The sequence below is a fragment of the Emys orbicularis genome, chromosome 3 (genome assembly GCF_028017835.1).
Source record: "Emys orbicularis isolate rEmyOrb1 chromosome 3, rEmyOrb1.hap1, whole genome shotgun sequence".
Lineage (NCBI taxonomy): Eukaryota > Metazoa > Chordata > Testudines > Emydidae > Emys > Emys orbicularis.
The window spans coordinates 110,461,937-110,486,345 of NC_088685.1; the positions used below are offsets into that span (position 1 = coordinate 110,461,937).

Genomic DNA, 24,409 nt, shown 5'->3' on the forward strand with positions numbered 1-24,409 from the left:
AATAAAATGAGGGGGGAAATCTTAACTTATTTAAGAAATTTAACTTATTAAAAAAAGACAAACTAAAAGTTAACAAATAAGAGCAGACAAAAAGTTGCTGTAAAACATACAGGCTAAAGGGTCTTTCAGAGTTAATTTATCTTTGAAAACTCTGTGGGGAATCGGAATACAACTTTTACAGTAAGCTGAGGCCAAATCCTGTTCACTTTATTCATGTGAGTTGTCCCAACAGGCCCAGTTCTGCAAATCTTGTAATCGTGACCCACACAGGTAGTCCCAGTGACTTCAAGTGAGTAAAGCATGCAGGATTTGGTTGCTGTTGGACTCATATCAATCCAAACTGTGTACAGGTTACCTGGTTCTATATGGTTTTTTGAGTTGGCTAATGATGAGATCCTAAATTCTAATATATTTTTTTGTACTATAGGTTAATCTTTTGACTCTTCCCATGGAAACAAATGATGTTTTTCTTGTCTTAATATTATAAATGGTCAAACACACTTAACTAATTATTTATTTGATATTTGGAAATACTACAAGGGTGGAGGGACTGCCCCTGTTTGTTGCTTGCCTAATATAACATGTACTTTGGTCAGTATATACATACTTACTTTTGTTGTATATATCAAATATCCATCCAGCTGTTTTTACATATATACAGGATCTGTTCTTTCCAAATTAAATTTGTAATCTCAGGTACAATAAATCTTTTTATGTATAAAAATACAAAAATACGTGTGACTATTGACAACCCAGTTCATCTGTGTACACGAAATATAGATCAGTAATCACAATTTTGTCAGTGTTTTTTTTCCCTAGTGTTTCATATTTCTGTTTAAGTGATGAAATTCAAATGCTTTCCAAATAGACCAGCTGACCTCATGTTAATTACAAATAATAATAATTCCTAGATTCTATATAGCACTTTTCATCAATAGATCTCAAAGTGCTTTGCAAAGGAGAGCTGGACAGTACGAGTATCCCCACTTTAGCAATGGGGAAACTGAGGCAAAGAAAAGTGCTCAGTCACTCCGCAGAGCCAGAAATAGAACCCAGGTCTTATAAATCACAGGTCATTACCTGGTCTCTAGACCACAGCATCTCCTAGCCTAGGATACTCAAAACTTGGAATTTTGAGAGAAATTTTGAAATTTGTTTTCATTCCAAAACTAAGCCATTTCTGAAATTTCCTGCAAAACAGAAATTCTGAAAGAAAACTGTATGCAAAATCCATTTTTGAAAAAAAAAATGTATTTTTGTTTCAAAACAAAATTTTGTTTTCATTTTATATTATTTACATTATTTCATTGCATGAGGAGAAGTAGTGTAGAATATATGTCATAATATAATAGTCAAAATATTCTATTTTATTTTTTGAAATCATTATGGGAAGCTGCTATTTTAACAAGAAAATAAATTGATTGAATACAATTTGTATAAATCGTATCATTACAACGCAAACAGGAGACACTTTGATCTAGAAAATAAGATTTTTCCACCAGCTCTCATTCTAAACACTACATGTACTTTGTTCAACTGCATAAGTTGTTGTATGTAATGCCCTAAGGGTTAACTTGCTTAATAATCCTCCTTCTATAGGATGCAACCCCACACTTCTTAATCAAGAAAAACTCCCATTGAACTAAATCGTAGTTCTGCCTCAGTAAGGAGTGAAGAATTGAGCCCAGAATGCATTTCTCAAGCCATTTTCAAACTCTGTTTTACATAGGCTCGCTCCTCTGTGAAGGTGATTTATGTGGTTTAGAGTTAAGTATAATTATGAAGAATATTCTACCAGAGGCAACAAGTATTTTCTTAATGTAAATGGAAGCAGCAAATGTTGTAGATATACTTTCAGTTGGATATCTGGAGTGCTCCTTTCCCATGCATTAAAATGTAAATACATCTCTGTGTATGAAATGTATTACTGCACAAGAGCTGAGATAAATACTGCACAGAATGAAAAATATGAAGTTCTATCAATAAGCCGGTCCCTATAAAGGTTATACTATAAGCCAGATTCACTCATGCTGGTGTAGGGAGGTGTAAACTGCAAAAGCTGTTGCAGCCATGGGAACATTCACCCTGAAGGGACGACAGACAGTGTACCCACTGCTTTCTATCTGAAGGAGTTCCACTGCAGAGAGACCAGCTTCATAGGAGGCTGGGGCTTTATAGGAGATCTGACTTTGGACAGTCTTGGCCAGGCTTGAGTTTTCTCCTGGGGTGGAGGTTGTCTGCAATCCCTGATGAATGAACCTTAAATTGCTAGGAGCTCTCCAATTATTATGTATTTATAAGGCCTTCGCTGCGTGCCTTCTTCTGGAATTATGAAGTGCTCTCAGGAGGCAACAAAGCAACACTAAGTACCGGGAACACAGGTGAGCATTTTTTGGCATTGCAGTGAGATATGCCTGAAATCCAGAGCCAGGGGAAATCCTATAAATCACCCATACAAAAAAAAACTTTAACTTGCAGTTAAGGCTGCTGAACTGCATTTCCTATCAATATAGTTGCCAAACATTAAGGAGATTAACATCCACACCAACCACAGCTCATGTGTCTTGCCCAATTATAATGTCCAGCTGCACTCATTGACAATCTCCACAACAAATGCTTTCTATTCTAATATAAAACCACCCACAATGTACACATCCAATTACACAAACTTATATTCACTTGTACAATCTTTGTTCCAACCTCAGAATATTTTAGATAGAAACAGAATAGTATAGGCTCTTGCTGAGATTAGAGTTAAGGTTATGGGTTTGAGGACAACTTTGAGAAACTGGACATGTGCTTTGAATAACCTGCTCTAGTTTCTCTTCAGATTGTATAAATCATTGATTCCCAAACTGGGAGCACGCCCCCCTGGGAGGGCGTGAGGCGGCCGGGCCCTTGAGCTCCCGGCCGGGGAGGCTAGCCCCTGTCCCCTCCCCTCCTGTCCCCCATCCTCCGCAGGTATGCCACCGTGCGGGTAGCAAGGCTTGAGCCCACCCACCTCCTAGACTTTCCAATAAGACAGCCCTGCCGCTCTGAGCAGCCTGGTAAGGGGGCAGGGAGCGGGGGGAGGGGTGATTGGATAAGGGGCAGGAGGTCCCGGGGGGCAGTCAGGAGATAGGGAGCAGCTGGATGGAGCGGAGGTCCTGGGGGGGTGGTCAGGAGACAGGGAGTGGTTGGCTAGGCGTGGGAGTCCCGGGAGGCCTGTCAGGGGGTGGGGGTGTGGATAGGGGTCGAGGCAATCAGGAGACAAGGAGCAGGGGGGGTTGGATAGGGAGTGGAGTCCTGGGGAGGTGGTTAGGGGCGGGGGGTCCCGGGAGGGGGTGGTCAGGGGACAAGGATCGGGGGGGGGGGGGGGTTGGATGATAAAGGAGAGGTGGGGGAGCGTGAGGGTTTCTCGAAAATTAAAAAGGGGGTGTGATGCTGAAAAGTTTGGGAACCAGTGGTATAAATCTTTATTGAGTGAACTTAATTTCAAATTAACAAAGTTTGGGGTATTTGGTGGGGGGGTGGGAAGAAGGCAGACGAGGGAATTTCCTTGTTTTCTAAAATGAGGAAAAAAAGTTTAAATGGAACTGGCATGTAGGGTTTGAAAGAGTGCAGCCTGCTCTAACAGATGTTATGAGGCACAGCAAGTACAGTTTCCCTTTTGCAGTTCTTTACACATCTGTAGGGCCCTACCAAATTCACGGCCGTGAAAAACACGTCACGGACCATGAAATCTGGTCTCCCCCCGTGCAATCTGTATTGTAGAGGGTAAAAGCACACAAAAGACTAGATTTCACGGTGAAGACAAGCATTTCTCAAAAGGGGTCCCGACCCAAAAGGGGACTTTTGGCGGGGAGGGTTTGCAGGGTTATTGTAGGGGGGTTGTGGTATTTCCACCCTTACTTCTGCATTGCCTTCAGAGCTCGCTCACCAGAGAGCAGCAGCTTTAGGCTGAGGGCCCAGCTCTGAAGGCAGCAGCATAGGTAAGGGTGACAATACTGTGACCCCCTTACAATATCCTTGCGATCCTCCTCCCCCACCCCCACAATGCCCTTTTGGGTCAGGACCCCTATAGTTACTACACTGTGAAATTTCAGATTTAAATATCTGAAATCATGACATTTATGATTTTTAAAATCCTATGACTGTGAAATTGACCAAAATGGGTCATGAATATGGTAGGGCCCTACACATCCGCATATAGTATGTGTGTATGGAATTATAGCTATATGGGACCTCAGAGGTTAGGTAATGGAGGGAAAGACTTTTATCCATATTGAAAGTGTTAAACAACTTTAAGCATTTAAAGTGTAACCTAAAAAAACCACATCCCCTTTCCCTGTTCTCCATGTCTCCCTCTGCCATATCTGTCTGTAACCTTTACAGCCCCGCTCTGAACTCCCAGATTTGAGCATCCCCCAATGTCCCACCCCCCTGGTCCTCCAAACCATCAGACCTCCCTTCCCTGACACCTTTTATACTTCCTTTTTATTTATGCCCTTACCTGAAGCTTCACATCCTTGTCTGCACCTTTATTCCATGCCTCCATTTTCTGCACTAGGGCTTTTCCCCACTGTTACCCCCTTTCTAGCCGGAGCAATTAGCCAATATTCGGGGTCATGCAGGTTGTTTCTATTAGGAGGAGAAATTGACGGACTCAGGTATTTCTTTGATGCAATCTTGTTTATTTCCAAAAACGGTACACAAAGTTCTGTTTTCTGGAACACAATAGGAATCATAAAGCAAGAGGCAATTTCCTTGTTCACAATTCCAAGCCTCTTTCCAGACAATACTCTGCCCCAAAAGCTCTCTCTTGGCTTTCTCTCATGGTCATGCTACAAGTTCTTCTCTTGCTCTCTACTTCTCTGGCTGTTACTTACACACACACACACACACACTCACCAATCCCCTGCCCCGGCATTTGCATTCAGTCTAGTCTTTGGGCAATGACTTTCATTGTTCCAATTATCACAAAATGGGCATTTAACAGTTCCTTCATGTACCCTGTATATAAGGCAGCTAGTAGGCCCAGCAGTTACAATGAGGTGGTGACATCATGTAATTGCCTATATATCAAATACATGTTTGCTGGGGTCCACCCAACCTCCAGCATAATACCACAATGCCCCAGTCCGCTAACAACTTTCTATCCTATCCAGTCCCCCATCCACTCCATCATATTCAATCCCCTCCATCCTCCCATGTCCCAACTCAAGACACATTTAAGCATGTATTTTTTTTTTTACATTTTTAACCATTTAAAAATAAATGGGGAAAAAATCCATTCAAATGTGCAATAGGGGAGATGACTGAAGGGGGTTGTAGAGTGCAGAGGTTCTCCAGGAAAAGTGCCCACGGTACAGTGAATTACAAACTCCATTTCTTAAGCAGCTTTGCATCCAAGTTTCCCTTTGCCCCCGTCCTCTCCCACCATATCCAAATAAGAGATGGCAGAGAGGACGCATGAAGGCTTGAAGGAAAAGTTTCCAAAGAAGCATAGCTTGTAGGTCCACTAGGGATGCACTGTCCCAGGCTGGTGAATCTGCTAGTTTTCCATAGTAAGGTTTGCTAAATCAAAACTGTTCTGAATAAAGAACAGGAGTACTTGTGGCACCTTAGAGACTAACAAAATTGTTAGTCTCTAAGGTGCCACAAGTACTCCTGTTCTTTTTGAGGATACAGACTAACAGGGCTGCTACTCTGAAACCTGTTCTGAATAAAGGTAACTGAGCACCCACTGTTATTTTTCTGTGGGTGCTCCAGCCCCAGAGCACCCACAGAGTCACCACCTATGTCTGACAGGGGAATCAGCACAGTGGAGGAGGCCACAATTTTTGTCTCTGCCTTTGATAAGAACACGCCTGCAGCGGCTACACTAGTGACCACCTGCCCGGCCAAGAGCAGCCCTAGGCGATTTCTAAAGCTCCCGGATCAAGGGACGGTCGTGTCAGCGCTGGGCTTCGAACACGGCTCGCCCACCAGGCAGGTGCGCGCTGCACGAGGCCACTTCGCACCGCGGGTGGCGGCCCCTCGTCTCACTTTCCCCCGCCGCTCACCAGGGGTCGCTGCTGCAGGAGCGAGGCGCCCCTCTCTCTCCCGCCCGCCCGCCTCGGCCGGCGGCTGTCACTGCACCGGAAGCGGAAGTGGGCCGCGGGGGTCGGGCGTGGTGCTAGTTGTTGTTGCTAGTGCTGCCGCCGCGGGTCCGGTCTGGGGCGTCATGGCGGCCACGGCCCTTCCTCCGCTGCCGGAGCAGTTCAAGAGCCTCCAGCATCATTTGCGAACCGGGCAGGAGCTGGACAAGCGGGAGCCGGTGGTGGCGTATTACTGTGAGTGAGGCTGCAACGGCCACGAGAGCCCCGCCCCCCACTCACGGACCGGTCCCCCCGCCCCCCACCACTCACGGACCGATACCCGACAGCCACGCCCCCATCCCGTGACTGCGCGTCTCCGGGGATTCTGCTCTGCAGGCCCGACCTCCCCCCATACCCCCCCGCAAGGACAGACCATTTTTCAATGGGGGGGGGGGGTGGAGTTAAGAATCACAGCGCAATAGCTGTTCATTAGCGTTGTCATAAATAGTTTTGTACCACGACTAAATTTGTCCACCTTTAATCCGGTGCGCTAAATTAATGTTTGTTCCAAACTCAGCGTTGCCTTTAATTAAGGGAGCACCTATTTTGGGTCGTCCCCCTCCCCCCAACCCTCAGTGATTAATGCCCAAGCCTCAACGTCTAGCAAAACACCGCCCAGTGTCCCCACCCTCACCTCACTATATTATATGGGCCACCTTAGAAGTTGGAATAATTTTAATAAGGGATTTTAAAAAAATCAGTGATGGACATTTTCAAATGCCTCTTTGAAATATAAAAGTAGACTCATAAAATGGAGAAACAGACTAGATTCACGTATCAGAGGGGTAGCCGTGTTAGTCTGGATCTGTAAAAAGCAACAGAGAGTTCTGTGGCACCTTTAAGACTAACAGATGTATTGGAGCATAAGCTTTCGTGGGTGAATGCCCACTTTGTCAGATGCATGTAATGGAAATGGACTAGATTCAGGAGAGCTTGGTTCTGTTCCCAGCTCTGCTGCTGATTTGTCTGGCCTTCAGCAGTTCACTTTCCCCATCTTTTGAGACAGATGTTTGTGTATACGTCAGATATTTAAAATCTGTTATTGTTTGAAATTTCCTCTTTCTAAGGGCAGGTCTACACTACAGCCCAATCTAATTTACGTTGCTCAGATTACATGGATGCAAGTTTTGTGCTGTCCACACTGGCGCTACGTTGGCGGAAGATGCTCTCCTGCCAACATAGCTTATGTTTCTCGCCAAAGTATATGCTGACAGGAGAGTGCTCCAGTGGCACAATTGCATCCGTGTAGCTGTGCTTATGCAGCACTGTACTGTAGAATGGCCCTCACTCATTTTCAGCAGGGAGGAAATTATATTTTCTTAGGGCTTGTCTACACTACAGACACTACAGCAGCACAGCAACAGCGCTGCAGCCGTACTGCACTAGTGTAGATCCTTGCTACAATGTCAGAAGGGTTTTTTTCGTTGCTGTAGTTAATCTGCCCCTTCGAGAGGCAGTAGTAGTTGACAGAAGAATTCTTCCATTGATTTAGCGGTCTCTATATTGGGGCTTAGGCTGGCCTAACTACATCTCTCTGGGGTGTTAATTATTCACATTGCTGAGCAACATAGCTAGGCCAACCTAAGTTTTAGGTGTAGAGCATGCCTTACTGTTTCTCTCTCTTGAATGACTTATTCTTCTCCTTTGAGCTAATTTTATCCGGAGGTAACTTAATGGAGTTGCAGTAGTACAGGGGTAGGCAACCTATGGCACGTGTGCCGAAGGCGGCACGCGAGCTGATTTTCAGTGGCACTCACACTGCCTGGGTCCTGGCCACTGGTCTGGGGGGGGGGCTCTGCATTTTAATTTAATTTTAAATGAAGCTTCTTAAACATTTGTAAAACCTAATTTACTTTACATACAACAATAGTTTAGTTATATATTATAGACTTATAGAAAGAGACCTTCTAAAAACATTAAAATGTATTACTGGCACGCGAAACCTTAAATTAGAGTGAATAAATGAAGACTTGGCACACCACTTTTGAAAGGTTGCCGACCCCTGCAGTAGTATATTTTCAGAAAGGAGTAAATGGGGAAAGGAGCTTTTTAACCAATGATTTAATAAAGTACTTCTTTGTATACAGAGGTGAACTGAAAATGCAGACTTGCAATGTTTTGAAAAACATAGGCAACTCAGCGGCACAAGAATGATCCTAGTCTTTATTTCCTGCAAACAAATAATATGCTAATACAGTACTAGAATATCAACAAGTTGAATAAGGCATCTGTAAAATAACAGGAAAACTGGATGTTTGTAATAATTGCTGGATGGTTCTAGTAAAACACAACACAAAGTCATCTTGTATGTGAAAAGAAGCACTAGCTCGCTCCTGAAGTTCTTTTTTGTTATCAGATGTAACACGTCTAACTACGTCGTACAAATAATAGAGTTTCATGTAAGCAAGTAAGTGCAGGTTTTTGTTCTGATGAAACTAAATGCAGAAATGTTTGATGACTAACCAATACTAATTTCTCTTGTTTTCTTGATTTATATATTTGTTCTGAAATCGAATATAAGTTCTCAAGAGTATGTAGGAAAAAACTAACTTTTTATCACATCTTAATATGTTGTGATAGTTGAGTGTATTTTGTGATATTTGAACTTCAGTGAATAAATACTTAAGGGAGAGCAGATAAAGTGCCAGTTAGCTTTATATCATTTATGATACATCCCTGCTTGAGCTTTAAATTAGTGTAAGTGGCCTTGACTTTTCCATCTGGCCACTTAAGTGTGCTTACTGTGTTATTGAACATAGCAGAAAAATATGTTCCAGTGACATAATGTTTCTCATTACATTACAACTTAAAGTAAAAAGTGATGACATTTTGTTTTCAAAACCAAACACTGTTTAGATTCTGAATCCTTTTAAATGTCACTGAGCAAAAGAATCAGTCGTCACTGAAATCATTTAGAAACTTTAAGTAGTGTTTCATACAAATAGACATCCTACCCATCTCTAGCAATTAAACTATATTGTATGGTTCCAATCCTGCAACTTCTGGTGTGTTGGTGTGCTGGAGAGCCCCGTTGAACTCCATGTCGGTGGGATTCCATGCAAGGACAAGGAGTTGCAGGATAGAGGAGATAGGCTTTGATCCTGAAAATGTGTGTTTAACTTTACTATGATGACTACTCCCATTGACGTCTTGTGACTCAAGGTAGTAAAATTAAACACGTTCATGAGTGTTGGTGGTGCCAGGGCCTAAGGACATTTCTGCACATTTTTTAGCAGTAAAATTGTCAGTAGTGACCACTCCTTGATATTACTGCTATATGTAACTTCCTGCTGTTCCCTTCCTCATCCCCCCTCTATTTCAACAGATAGTGGGTGTTAAGTCTGTGTTATGAACAGACCTTGGTACTTGAATTGGTAGTCAGATATTTTACCTCTAAGTAATAACCTAAAATCAAGAAACAAAGTGTAACATATTGTTTGTCTCACAAAAATAGCAAACAGAAAATTTTAAATAGAAAGATATACATTTAGAAGTGGTTGTTAGACTATAATAGTTTTTAAAGATTACACGTTGGGCTTAAACTACTTTTATTTTTAACTGTGTATTGTAAAATACTTTTTTTGAGCATTTCCTTTTCTAGGCTGTATTAAATAGTTTGTGTTAATCATATGGCAAGATCTTCTCAATGGTGCTTGTTCAGTGCCTAGCTGTTTCCACACCCCACTAATGATCAGATTTAGTATGTAGTAATGTCTAGAAGAAAAGTTATATAGCTCCACTAGAAAAAAGTGCACAGGTGATTAATGGTGAACAAGGTGGAATTCTTTCTTCATTAAGTAATATGGGTGGAGGTTAGATTGTTTAATAGAGTTGCATGACTTATTCAAGGGATGTCATTTTCTAAACACAAGGAGGCAAACTCTGATAATAAATCTCTGGCCTGTTCAATACCTAAAGAAAAAGTTGTCCCCAAGTAATATCAAAGACAGTCTGACTGGAAAATAAACTTGCAAAATAACCGTGTTTGAGAGATAATTATTTGTTTCTGTAACATGTTCACGTCTGTTGTAGAGGTTTGATGAAGGAAACTTCTTCAATACTGATTTTTGTCAACCTTTCACTCTTGGCTCTTTTCAAATTAGCCTGTACATTTTCAAGAGTATATTTATTAACTGAATTGTGTTCTTTTTACTTACTGTAGCTCTAATTTAAAGGTATTGATAGCTGTGCAGGTGTACTGAAAGCAATACTATTGTCCCTGAATCTTTTCAACACTCTATAGTACATACATAAATCATATTTCCATATCCAGTAAAGGCAGTATAAAATAGTATAAGTGATATAATCAGCATGCTCCAGCAATTTCTAAGAAGCAGAGATATAGGGCCTGATTCTGATAACACAGTGATATAAATCTGAAGTATCTCTGTTGAAATCATTGGACTAACTGGTGTAAAATATGTGTGAAAATAATTTGATTCCTAGTTCAAAAAAAAATAAATATCTAGATTTTTTTACAGATCTCCATTCTCCCTCTCCCATCATCTTCGAATTAATCTTTTGGTCGGATGACAGTTGAAAAAGTCCTTACTCAGCATGTGCATTAGTGATTTTCCTGAAATTCAAGGGAAGAAAACACATACAAGATTTCAAGTTGCCTACTTCTCCCAGTACTCTAGCTGGCAATTGTTTGATTGAAAAGCTGAGTGAAACAGAGGAAAAAGCCCCTGGCCAACATTTTTCAGCGGTTAAATGGGGTTTTTCTCACTTGGGGGACTTTGGGGAATAATAAAATGTTGACAGACATGACCTTTTCTACCTGCAGTAGATCCAATGTCTTTTTTTTTTTTTTTTTTTAACAAGAGATAAAGAACAAGGAAGTGCTGCTTGGCCTTCTTGTCTTTCTAAGGCTGAGGTCTGTGCAGTGTATTGCAGTTCTATATGGTTCATTCTGTTTAGCATTGCCGAGCTATTTCTGTCTGCTTATTTTATACAGCAGCTACAGTGTAGACCCTCTCACCCTCACCTATATTTGACATGATATGTTGCTTAATGAAAACCTACTTTGTGTTTTTCAAAATTCGCACCAACTAAAATCTCAAGTTACAGTAAAGTAGAAGTTAGCATAAGTGGTAAATTTAAGCTTGGATATTATTAAGGCACAGAAATAATTATAGACAGCAAGAAATATTTTCCCCATTGCACTTGGTTATAGTTGCAGAAACAACGTTCTACTGTAACTTGATGCATTTTTGCTTATTAGGAAAATATTGAATAACCATTTAATCTTACTTGAAGCAGTATATAACTAAATGGTATTAGATCTTTCCACTGGAAAAAATCTTTGTCAATTATGTACTTTATACATTTAACTAGGGCTTATTAGAATTCAAAAGCATAAAATATTGTGCCCAGAAGATTCCTTGTTTATTAAAAGGTGAGTTCCCTGAGTTTCTACATACTGGAAGGAAACCTACATTTATTACATGTCTGCAACAAAGTTTCTTTGCAGGATAGTACCTACTAAGACGTCAGAGTTCAAACTGATTCACATGTTGTCCATGGTTGAACAATCTGTTTTCTGTATCATAATAGTAGTAGGGAAACAGGTTTTATGGGGGTTTTTAAGTGTATGATTTGAGGCTACACATTAAGGAATAGGTTTTAATCTTTTGTTTTTCTGGAATATTTAAGGAATAAGACATCTAGTTTGTGGTGTGCTGTGACCCATGTTTTGAATATATGGGATAAATTAGAAATTGTCCTCAACTTCAGTTTCTTAAAGATGGGTTTTCTTCATCCTATATCTCAAGTATTTTCCTTTCTTTGTCTTTGTTTGTGGGCACTTATTCTTTTAAGAGGATTGCAAGGAAGAAACTGTACTGTGATGCTTTTGCCCTTATTGTTGCAGCAGAACAACAAGTAGCTGTGTATTTAGAAGCAAACGCTTACGAGAAAGGTTAATAATTGCCAAATGTATTTGATGGAAATTATTAGAACAATGAAATCAAGCTGCTGATATTGTTTAAAAATACTAGGAGATGGACAGAAATGGAAATATAGAACAGATATGATTCAGAAATTAAAACTTGTTTTCTGAGGTGTATATTCTTTGACTTAAGTAAACTATTAAACCTATGACTTACCCACTGGTCAGAGAATAACCTTTGGTCTAGGACCTCAATACAGACCTGAGGATCATGAAGCCTCCATTTTAACCTCTCTCAGAACGTTCCTTACACCAACTCATTCTCCACTGGCGATTTTGTGAATCTAACCCTTTAAAAATGGCCAGAACAAAATGTTTTCAGTCGAATAAAATGTTTAATTTAATCTGAAATGGACTTCAATTTGCCAAATTTGTCTGGAATTTTTCAAATTTGATTTGGGTGCTACTGTTTTTTTTTTTTTAATTGCCAGCAAACTGAAAAATCAGTGATTTGCCCAGCTCTAGCTCCAACCTATTCTGTCATCCAGCTAACTATAATTCCCATTGGCATCTCCCTGGAACTTGTCATTTTGGGCAAAATTCTCTGCAGAGGGGCCCAGGTTGATATCAACATCTCCACTCTCTTGCATCTAGCAGCTTGTCTACACAGGGACATGTAGGGTAAGCATGGATGTGAATTTAAAGCACACTAGTGATTTCTCACTAACTCCCTATGTGGATACTCTTACTGTGCACTAGAAGCGCCTTTGCACTTTGCATTTATACCCTAAATTACTCTGCACTAAGTTCTTTGTATTGACAAGCACTTAGTGTCCTAAAAAGATGATTAAAGAACATCAGCCCTGTAGATAAAATGAGGGGTAACCCTAGCAGAAGAGATCCAAATTCCTGGTTCTCCTTGACCCTATCTCATATATCCCTGTTTGATTTGGACAAAAAGGGGAAAAAAATAAGGTAAAAGCTAAAAATCACAATAAAAGCAGTCGTCATTGTCAGAAAAATGATTTTCAAGTTGAATGTGTCCATTTAATCACAAAATATTAACATATCTTCGCCAAACATATTTCACATTGTAAAACATACATCTCATTGCAAATCACAAAAGAAACGACCATTAAAAATGCCGTGATTTCACACTTTCCCTCTCTGTCCCTTCCCAACTCACTGACACCCCCATATAATTTACATGATCAGTCTTTGATGGACGTTTCATAGGAATATAGATTGGTATTATGATTCTGCAATATACTCTTCTAAAACAGGTGTGCTATAAATCTGAAGACCTATTGTGGAACTCATGTAATTTTTTTTCTTTTCTAAATTGACATTGATTATATAAAATTCATTTTGGTTATTAATATGCAGGGTTTAATTTAGAAAGCATATGTTACTTCCCCGACCCTGTCCCTTCCCTCACACCCCAGTCTTCAAATAAAGGAGTTCCTTTCCCCATCCATCCTTTAGTCTGCATTGTGGTGTTTTTTCTTGGCTGAGGAGAGCTGGATGAGATTGTTTGAAGCTAACAGTGCTACTTCTACAGTAGCTCAGATCTAGGGATTGTTACAGAATGACACAAAGTACTCTTCCTTCCCACTAGAGGCCAGTACGGGTTGGGATCACAAAATCTAGATACTGAATGAATATGACTCAGATGTCGCAATGTATATTGCTTCAGGGCCAACATAACAGACCCTCTTCTGTAGCTTTCACAGACTGGAGTTGCTCAAGAGTTATTTTTCTTTTGTGTGGACAATCCCATTTTTTGACTTCTTTCTTTGAACAAGCTGTGTCATTTTAGATGTGGTAACTCATGACTGCAGTTAATTGAACTTGTCTACTTCTACTTTTCAAGCAATTTCTCAAGTATTTGAAAAAGATCTCACTTGCCTTTTTACTAAACTCTTACTCATTCCTAATATTAAGTTTAGTGTTTTTTCACATTAATATATTGGACCATAGTAGTGCTCTGAAGTTAAAAAAACCCCAAAACAATATTATGATCTCTACAAGATTGGATTTAATAGGGAATATGGTAAATTGCCTTAACAATACCAAGAATTAGAACTGTAACCTTTCAATTGCATACAGAATACCATTGCTTTTGTCTTTCATATGAATTAAGTGCTCATAATAGGTGTGACTGATAGTCTTGAAGATTGATGTTTTCATCAGTTGAATGGGTACAGCATAGACAGTTACACTGCAAAGTTCCCCAAATGGTCCTGAAAATGTAGCTCAGGGCTTGGCTACACTTGCGAGTTACAGCGCAATAAAGGAACTCTGGGCGCCCTAGCTCATTCCCCGTCCACACTGGCAAGTCACATAGAGCGCTCTGTCTCTGCGGCTACAGCGCTGCTGGTACTCCACCTCAGCGAGAGGAATAACGTTTGCTGCGCCTTGGCTACAACGCACGGCATCAGTGTGAACAAGGTGTTGGGTTACTACGCTCTGATCGGCCTCCGGAAACGTCTCATAATCCCCATAAGTCAAGTGGCCACTCTTGTCATTGTTTTGAACTCCTGTAGGAATGCGGAAATGCCCTTTCAAAGCTCCGTTTCTGACAGCCGGCATGCAAGCCATTAGTGTGGAATGCTGTGTGTGTGTGAGAGAGAGAGGCGGGGGTGGGGGGGGGTCTGCTGCTTTCTGAACTTACAAGACAGCATGCTGACATGCTCTCAGCCCCCCAAAACCCCACTCTCTCTCCCCCCACATACACATAACATACTCCCTGTCACACTCCACCCCACCCCCCCATTTGAAAAGCACAGTGCAGTCACTTGCATGCTGGGATAGCTGCCCATAATGCACCGCTCCCAATGCCGCTGCAAGTGCCGCAAATGTGGCCACGCCAGTGTGCAAGCAGCTGTCAGTGTGGACAGACTTCAGCACTTTCCCTACTGCGCTCTACGAAGGCGGGTTTAACTCACAGCGCTCTACATCTGCAAGTGTAGCCATGCCCTCAGTCTTTGCCTGGAAGAACCAGGGATGAGTGTATTTCATTCTTCAACCTACTAATCCTCTAAATTTCTAACAAAGGCAAACAAAGTTGCTATTTGTGATACATTTTCACACAGGCCATTAAAGAGAGGAAGGATGGTCCAGTGTTAGGGCAATAGCCAAAGACTTGGGATCAAGGTCCTGCTCTGCCACAGACTTTTTCTGTGACCTTAGACAAGTCACTTAGCCTTTCCGTGCCTCAGTTCAGCATTAGAAAATGGGGATTATAGTATTCTCCTGCCTCAAAAGAGAGATGTGAGGATAAATACATTAAAGTTTGTGAAGCACTTAGATACTATGGTAATGAGGGCCATAGATAAAACTTACGTTTTTAACACACACCCCTGCCCCCCGGAAAAAAAAACAAGACAGGGGAGTCTCCTTTTATTCTTTCAGCTAGTATTTTAAAAACAGATTTTCATTTCCCTTGGTTATGTCAATAAGAGAAACCAAGCAAATGTAAAACCTGTCTTCAACCCTTGTCAATTTTCGTAAAAGTTTTTTTTGTTGCTTTTTCCTTTATATGTATCTCATGTTACATACTAAGCAAACAGATAGTGATGAGACAAAGAAGACTTTTTTAAAAATGCTTTCTCCTGACCAACATCATTTTCTTTTTATGAGTAACTTATTTTATTATGAGGCTTAAGATCCGAATCTGTTAGGTTGTGTAAAGCTTTTAACTTGGAAAGCCATTGATTTGCTATTGTTAGCTCTGTTTAAAGTATTTGGGATGTTTGGAATATCTGATTGTTAAAGCTGAAGTAAGGTTTTAGAAAGTGCATTGGATTGACTGACAGTGTACTTGGAGATAGTGTGTTATTTTAATTGTTTTGTGGAAGTGCAATAATCTGACCATTAAAGACGCAGATATTAATACTGACCTTTTAAAAGATTAAAACCTGATAATTTTTAGGTAATGTTTGCAAGTCTACAGATCAAGTTATTGCCCATTGTCATCTTCCTCATAATATTTTAAGCTTTCCTTGTGTTTGCTCTGACCATAGCGAGCATCTTCATTGTAATTTATGGGGCAACCCCCTGGTACCTTTCATTTGACTGAGAGCCTAGATCTGTCCTATTTCTGTCTCCCTTGAGAGTAAATGAACAGGTTATTCATCACAATGACCACGAGTATCCTCCAATTAAAGTCAGCAATTTTAAATTCATGTGTTTTTTTATCCTGTTTTTTAGAGAATAATAAAATAAAAATTTAATCAGTCTAAATACATTGACAGCTATGTTGCTGCACAGTATTTAGCTTAACCAGATCAGACTTTTTTAGTTTTATTCAAACTTTATGTAAAAGGACCAGAAGTTGGTCTTTAAATAGCAGCACTGAAAGACCAGAGCTTGGAAGAGTGAATTGGTCATTCTTTTTCTCGGATTCTTAATTGAGATTTGTAAAGCCTATTTGCATTACCGGCTGAACTTCAGAGTTGCAACATGTGTTTGTAATTGCAAATATAACTGTATTTTCCAATTAATTCATTTTATTTAACAAGCTGGTATTCTTTGGAGAATAGTATGTTCTAAAATAGTTGTTTATAATTTTCAACACAATTTTTTTGAAATAGTATCAAGTTTGTAGTATTAATAGTACAATATGTATCTCCTACATAGTGTTTTGAAAAATGAGACCACCCAGCACATATACAACATTGTGGTAAGTTTTAAAATGTGGTACTGTAAATGATCCCCCTCAATTCCAGGATTTGGAATACTATTAAACATGAACTGAAAATAGATTTTTTTTTTCTTGAATGGGATCTTTTTTTACTTTTTAAAGGTAGTCTGGCTATTTTTTCCTCCAATAGAAAAAAAGTTTTCTTCTGCTTGTATTTTTCCTTAGAAATATCAGGAATTTCAAGTTTTGTTATCTTTGGGGAGGACTTATTGTTTGAATCAAATTTTTGAGTCAAACACTTTTTCAATCAAACTCTTACTGTTTGACTTTTTGCCCATCTACATCTCCCATGTTATGTAATGGAGGGGGGAGCATATGACCCTCCAAGGTGTTTTTTGTATATATACATATATACTGCAAAATAGGTAACGTACTGAGTCAGTTAATTCAAGTGAGTTAGACTTGGCCATCCTGAAAAAAGTAGCATGATGAATACTAAAACTACTAATTCCATAGTGGAATAAACAGTGGTGCAAGTAGAAATCATTTCTTGCTGGTGCACTTCACTCATGGGAGGGACATAAGGGGGAGGCATGTGAACTCCCCATCTGACCCCCCACGTGATTCCTCCCCAGCCTGGGCCCTCCCTGTACTCTCCCGATGATCTACATCTATTACCTGGGGGAAGGGGTCTGACTGTCCTCCTCTCGCTGCGGCGTAGACTTCTGCTATACAGACCCCAGGCAGGAGCACTCAGGAGAGGCAGCTGCGAGGAAGGGCTGGGGGCTGAGCTGGGGGTGGTACAGCCGCGCTGGAGGAGCGTGAAAGGAGTTGTTATTTCTGTTGCTACAGAACAGTTGTCCACATTGGATTGAATGGGTCTGGAAATCAGGGTGGATTGATTTTAAATCAAGGCAATTTAAATAATGATTTAAATCACCAAGTGGAAATCCTTGATTTAAATAGTTGATGTTAATCAACTTTTCCATTTGTACTTTAGTTACTTTCTAAACAAAGTTGCATTCTCATTGGTTGATATAACCATTAAAACATGTTCACTTACAACTAAATAAAGCCTTTGTGCTAGATTTGGTACATCTTTTTTCTACCTAAGAGAGTATACTGTAACTATATACATCTATTTAAGCAACAATATATAGCTTTATATTTTCAGATTCTTATTAATTGTACATTTTAATATGTTAGAAAATAGCGAATAATATATTGCTTATTTATAATAACAAAAAACTAATTTTTTGCTCATGATTTGTGTCAAGCTGGATTAGGATGGTAACTGGAATTTAATTAAATGAAAACAGCATATAAAATTTATTTTTATTAAAACAACCTTAAATGTTGTGGGCACAAACTTCTCTTATCAGAACATATTTCACATTTACAACTAAATGATTTAATAAAGAAACGGAGGTATTAACTGTAGTCAGTGAATAAAATTGATTACTGATATTTCAGGCGAGCCTTGGAAAATTTTCAAATATGTCTAAGTGAAAGTGACTGGAGCTTAAGTTCCTATTTGCCTAAGTCTGTTGAAAATGAGACAACCTAAGTTACTTGGACTGTGTTTCAGACTTTTAAAATTAGTAAATCTCAGTCCCTCCCTCTTTGTTTTTATGCATAGGCTGAAAGAGAGAGACAAGTTTTCCTGCATTTTCAATTCCCAATCGATTTCTCAACTTTGAATGAATTAGTCCACATGAAGAAAATAGTCTTTCTATGCCTGCAAAAGAGGCTACAACTGTCAGAAGTCAGTTTAGCACTTCAGCATAATATGGTTCCAGGTGCTTAGCTACTGACTTCTACCAGTTCAGTGGTGTGACTTTCTTTAAAACATAATCAGCAAACATATATTGCTTGAGTGGTTCACCTCCAGCCCTGAAATTTATTATGGTTGGTATGACTTGAAGGGTGACTATTAGATGCCCATGTCATAGCAGCTGCATCTTCTTCAGCAGTTAGGCATCTACTCTGGTACTTTGGATTGAGAATGTTGGCAAGAAAATGAGGTGGAGTAAGTGCTTGACCTATCTGCTTCTTTCCTGCCTACAATTTAACATCGTTGTTGAGTATTTTTTCTTCAGTGTCCTTTCCAAATTTCAACAGTATCAGCAGTACAGCAGCAATCTTTCTGCAGTTTGTTCAAGGCTATGGAAATAGGTTTCAGTGTATTCAGCATATCTTCTCTATTTCTCTTTAGTGCAATGTTGACTGCTTTGTCTGTGATAGCTCCGTCTATTTTGTCACAATTTTCTTCATAAATTATCATCAGAATAGGCCAATTCTTAATAAATAGCTCAAAACATTCAGCCACTGAATTATGTCGTACATCTTGGGGGAGAAATAGTTTGGATCCTATTGCTCTCCAGTGAAGCTGAAATAAAGTGGTTGTTACAGAAGTAGTTTTAAATTTCAACAATATTTTTCTTTATTCCTGGAGTTTTACTTAAGTCTTTGGCTAAAATATGTATCAGATGAGCTCTGCACCTATATGTTGTAAGTTTCAGGTTCCCTCAATTATCTTCTAGATTTCTTCTTATCTTTGCTACATTTGCAGCATTGTCTGTGATAAAGCTACACTTTGATACTTAAATTTTTGTTCACAGTTTTATAGTTTTTACTGCTACTTCTTTTTAGTATTCTGCTATATAGTCATTTCCTGATGTATCAGTTGTTTCTGTGAGATAGAACTTCTGTAAAATAGAACATCTTCTGTCATCAGACAAATACAACAGGATCATTGTGTACATTTCTTCACCCATCAAGACTCAGATTAACGCATTTCCCATCAATGTTTTTTGCGCGCTGTTCAATTTCTTTCTCATACACTGTATGCAGCAAACTTCCAGCAGTGTCTGCTCTACTGGGTGGAGTGTAGCCTGGTCGTAATGATTGAACCATGTCAATGAAATGTTTTGTTCTGAACAAGATGAAAGGGGGGAATTTGTTGCATAAATGAACCGAGCAATCTTTTCATCTATGGAGTCTTGCTGGAATTTGCTGGTCCTGATTACAACTCATCCATGCTTTTACTGGATGATGAAGACAGTACTTTTTATTTTATTTTTTTATTTATTTTATTTTTTGGATACAGGTAACTTACTGTCTGATTTCTGTTTAGTTGCAGTGCTGCTGGTGGTACACATTGCAGATGGTGGACGTTCATAATCCCTTATGTTTAAGAAGGACCCTGAAACAAAATGGTAAAGGAAGTCGCTCACTGAATATTACTCAGTGCACTGCTTAAAAAAAGTGATTGTAAATGCAAGATTCCTCCTAGTGCAACTGTTTGTAACACATTTTAAATGATAAAATTTATTTTAAACCAAGTTTTATAGGGAAGATAATTAATAAATATACGGATTATCTAAATCTATTTAAACCCTTATCTCTAGCAGCATACCAAACAGGTTGAAAAAAAAATGGTTTTAAAAGTTAAAATTCACAAATGTCTAATAGAACTTTATTTTTAAACAGGAAATCTTCACCTAGGACAGGGGTAGGCAACCTATGGTATGCGTGCCAAAGGCGGCACACGAGCTGATTTTCAGTGGCACTCTCACTGCCCGGGTCCTGGCCACTGGTCCGGGGGGCTCTGCATTTTAATTTAATTTAATTTTAAATGAAGCTTCTTAAACATTTTAAAAACTTTATTTACTTTACATACAACAGTAGTTTAGTTATATATTATAGACTTATAGAAAGAGACCTTCTAAAAACGTTAAAATGTATTACTGGCACACAAAACCTTAAATTAGAGTGAATAAATGAAGACTCGGCACACCACTTCTGAAAGGTTGCTGACCCTGACCTAGGATGTTTGATTATATTGAGCAATAAAAAATAATTTCAGGAGTCCAGCAGTAACAGTAATAATATAGTTGATAAATATTCCTACAAAAAATTAATGTGCCAATTATATTTGCATACAAACATTTTGAAATTCATAAGTAAGTAATCCACCCAAAACACAATTTTATTACAATAACTTGTCATAGATTATCATTTATTAGCATACTAGGACCTCGTAGGCAATCCATAAGAATGATGCAAAAATAAGTTTACTAACCAGTTGATTCAGATTGTTTAGGCATGTTCACGTCATCATCTTCAGGTCATTTATTTCTGAGGAGTATTTTTCATTATGGTGTTTCATTCTGTCAGTTAGGACTTGCACCTATTTGGCACATGTTCCTGTTTTACCCGGTGGTAGAGGAGTTTCTTGAAAATCTTCCCGAGTAGGGTCTTTTTATGACCTGCAGCCAAGGCAGTTTTTTCCTCCTGTTCACAGGTGTTGAAATCAACACTAGAGGCAGCACTCTGAAGAATACTGTTCCTTCTTCCCACAGGGTCCTGCTTGAACACCAATATTGCTCCTTTTTTTTTTTTTTTTTGCACACTTTGTTTCTTATCCCGTGTTACATAAACTGGATCCACCCCTCCCCAATTCTTCACCCTGGGGGAGAAAAACAAACTAACACCTATGGAAGACTTCTACTCCTGTAACCCACATGCCTTTTGCACTGCAGTATTTTATTTATTTAGAGACAGAGAGGGAGGCAGATGAGAAATTAATGGTTCTCAGTTTGTTTGTATCTCATTCTGTGTACACAAGCAAGGAGACAGAGAAAGGCCATTTACTTGAAGTGCCTAGAACCATCCAAAGCAAGGGCTTGTAGTTACTGGGCAGGTTAGTGCTCTTCCATTAACTGGAGAGTAAGCTTCTGTGGTGAGTTGACTCATAAATAGTCATAATTTTGAGAACTGAGCCTGTCAGGGACAAGCTATAAAATAGGAGTAAGAGACCGAGGTGGGCTCAATGGATGATCCTGATGCGATACAAGATGGGGGTCTCCTGGAGTCATAGGCCAGGTCCCAGTGTCCCCCACAGCATCAAGCCCTTACTACAGTACATAACCTGTTGTGCCATATTCTTAAAGCTTGATCTCCAAAATTAGATGTTTTTCCTTGGATTTTTAATTTATTTAGAAAAGCATCCTTTAACTCAAAATTTTTGATGGTGACAGTCATAGATTCAACATATTTATTCAATATTTTAAGAGATTATAATAATGTCAGACCTTAACATATTTTTATTAAATTCAGAATTCATTTTAAACAGGTTTATTTTTAAAAAGAAAATCTCATTATAATTTACATAAAATAAAAAGTCAGATTTAAATTTTAAAGAATCCAATTAAAAAAAATATATATATATATATTTTAATCTACCCTCCTGTAGAGAGAACTTATTATTCGTCATTACAATTCGTCATCCCTCTAGGCCAGAGTAGAAGCATGTGGTGGGGCAGAATTAGAAGCTAGCAGCTACCAATAATATCGATTCTGTGGATAGAACTTCATTTGCTGCTATTTTATTTTTATTTAGTACTAAATTCATTTAAAAAAGAAAAAAAGTTTCTGTTATCCTGGCTGAAATCTGGAATAATTTACTATGTTATAGAAATGAGTGCAATGCACAAATTAAAGACAAACTACTCACGGAGAAATTGTGCTGTGCATTAGGAAAAGAAGGAATAAACTAGTATTGCGTGACATGAATAAAAGCAGAACAGTTTGTGTCAAAGCTCATTGTATAATTCCTTCCAGCACACCCACACTTAGTATTTACTGAACAAAGATTAAGGGCAACAAATTGAAACATAAATATTCAGTTGCTTGGAAAAACATTTTTCTTGCCAAGTCTTTATGACTTTGAAGATAAATGTCCCGTCTTAAAAAATAAAAAAAGTCAAGAAAAGTAATAGAAACAAACTGTTATTGATTAGTAAAACATATTTCTATCTTTGTGTATAAAAAAAGATTTAAAGCGATAATATATTACTAGGAAGTACTCCTTGCAGTATTAAATGATGGTGGCAGTAGCTTACTCCACAAACCTTTCTTTACCTCTCCACCACCCCAGTCTCTGTATGTTGATTTAGTTTTGTTTGAGTAGACAAAATTTGAGCTGCTAAAATATTTCATTAATTTTAAGAACATTAGAGCAAAGGTAATATAGTTTTGTAATTATATATTAAGCAAATTGCTTGAAACAGAAGTGAGATTAAAAGTGAGTAATCAGCATCTTTTATTCATCTTCAGATATCTCACATCTGTATCACAAGTAGTAATGAAGATTTGTAGGTCACTTTTTTTCTGACAAAGAATACCTAAGCGCTTCTAACAGGTCCAATTAAGACTTTGGAAATTTGTGTGTTCTTGCAGCTGGAATGTATGACTAACTATGGCTTTTATTTCAGAAGTTACAACTGCTTGGCTTTCTTTCCACTGTGTATATTTTTGATCTAAAGGTTAACATCAAGTGGGTGCCTTCATTTTAAGCCTAGCTCTTCAGTTTACAGAGTATTATTGGTTCCTTTACGGACGAGCACTAAATACATTGTTTCAAGTTTAACAGAAGAGAAGTAATTGGAAAATGAGCTTCATAATCATCTTGATGTAAAATGACATCTTGAGCCATTAAGCTCTTGTGTAAAGTGTTCTCATCGTTTTAAAAGGAGTCACCTTTGGCTGAAATAATACAGTTTTAATATAAAGCATAAAGAGGATCTCATTCTGTGCTGTGTGTGGTATTAAGCAACTTAGCCTCCCTATGAGGCTATTAGGAATCAAACATTGTCAGACAAAACAGAATGTGTGTGTGACCTTAGCAAGTAGCATAGCTATATGTTCTATTGCTTTTGCAATATCATGGAAACTAAAATTTCTGGGTTTAAGGGAATGTAAACAATTCAGTCTATTTTCTTTAAGAAAAGAAATGAGGAAATATCACTGATGATTTATTAATGTTTGGTTTCCCTCAGCAAACTGGTGGGAAGAGGTGGGGATTTGGTTTCTCACTTGGGAGTTGCCCCTGAACATTGAGAACTCCTATCATACTTAGCAATGCTTAGGGCCTAATAAATTTTGTCTTCTGGCTATTAGGTGTCTGTTAAAAAATTCAGTAAAGGAACAACCTGGACTTGAGAAGAAGAATTGGGCATCTCTGCCTACAGCTCAGTGAAGATATCTACTCGTTGTGCAATTGCAGTCAGAATAACAAATATGTGAAGCCCTTATCATTCAAACACCTACCCGCATGCTCAACCTCACTTTTGGACTGTAGTAAAATTAAGTACACCTCTACCTCAATATAACGCTGTCCTCAGGAACCAAAAAATCTTACCGCGTTATAGGTGAAACTGCGTTATATTGAACTTGCTTTCATCCACAGGAGTGCACAGCCCCCCCCCGGAGCACTGCTCTACAGCGTTATATCGAGGTAGAGGTGTATATCGTTGTGGGATTGGGACCTTAGTTTTGCATAAACAACCAGATGGAGAAAAATATAATGCTTATGGCTTACTCCCAACTGTAATACTTTGGTCATCTCTTCTTTAAAAGGATATTTCAGAGTGTTTCTAAGGGGGCGGGGGAGGAGGGCTAGAGAAGGGTCACAAAAATGATTAGAGGCATGGAAACACTTTCCTATGAAGAGAGATTGAAAAGATTAGGTTTGTTTACCTTAGAAAGGAGACTTCAAAAAAGTATATAAAACAATTATTGGAATAGAGGATGTAGATGGGACATTTCTGTTTTCTCCCTATCTTAGGAGAAAGGGGACTGTCAAATTGAAAAGCAACAAATTCAAAAGTGAAAACCAAGAAATATTTTTTGCATAAATCTGAATTGGATTATCACTGATGTTGTTGAGTCCAAAAATTTAATAGAATTCAA

The 24,409-nt window shown here is 38.9% G+C and overlaps 1 protein-coding gene across 2 annotated transcripts in view; it reads left to right on the forward strand.

The window, feature by feature from the left end:
- Positions 1–6,133: 6,133 nt before the first annotated feature.
- VTA1 (vesicle trafficking 1) overlaps positions 6,134–24,409 on the forward strand; it is a 78,463-nt gene continuing 60,187 nt past the window's right edge. Inside the window, exons 1-2 of one of the 2 annotated variants that reach the window (XM_065400720.1) lie at positions 6,258–6,314; positions 19,791–19,872. In XM_065400720.1, the coding sequence (XP_065256792.1) occupies positions 19,821–19,872 (52 nt within the window). In that variant the 5' untranslated portion in view covers positions 6,258–6,314; positions 19,791–19,820. Of the gene's footprint in view, positions 6,315–19,790; positions 19,873–24,409 lie in introns of both variants that reach the window. The other variant, XM_065400719.1, reaches the window with a different exon arrangement.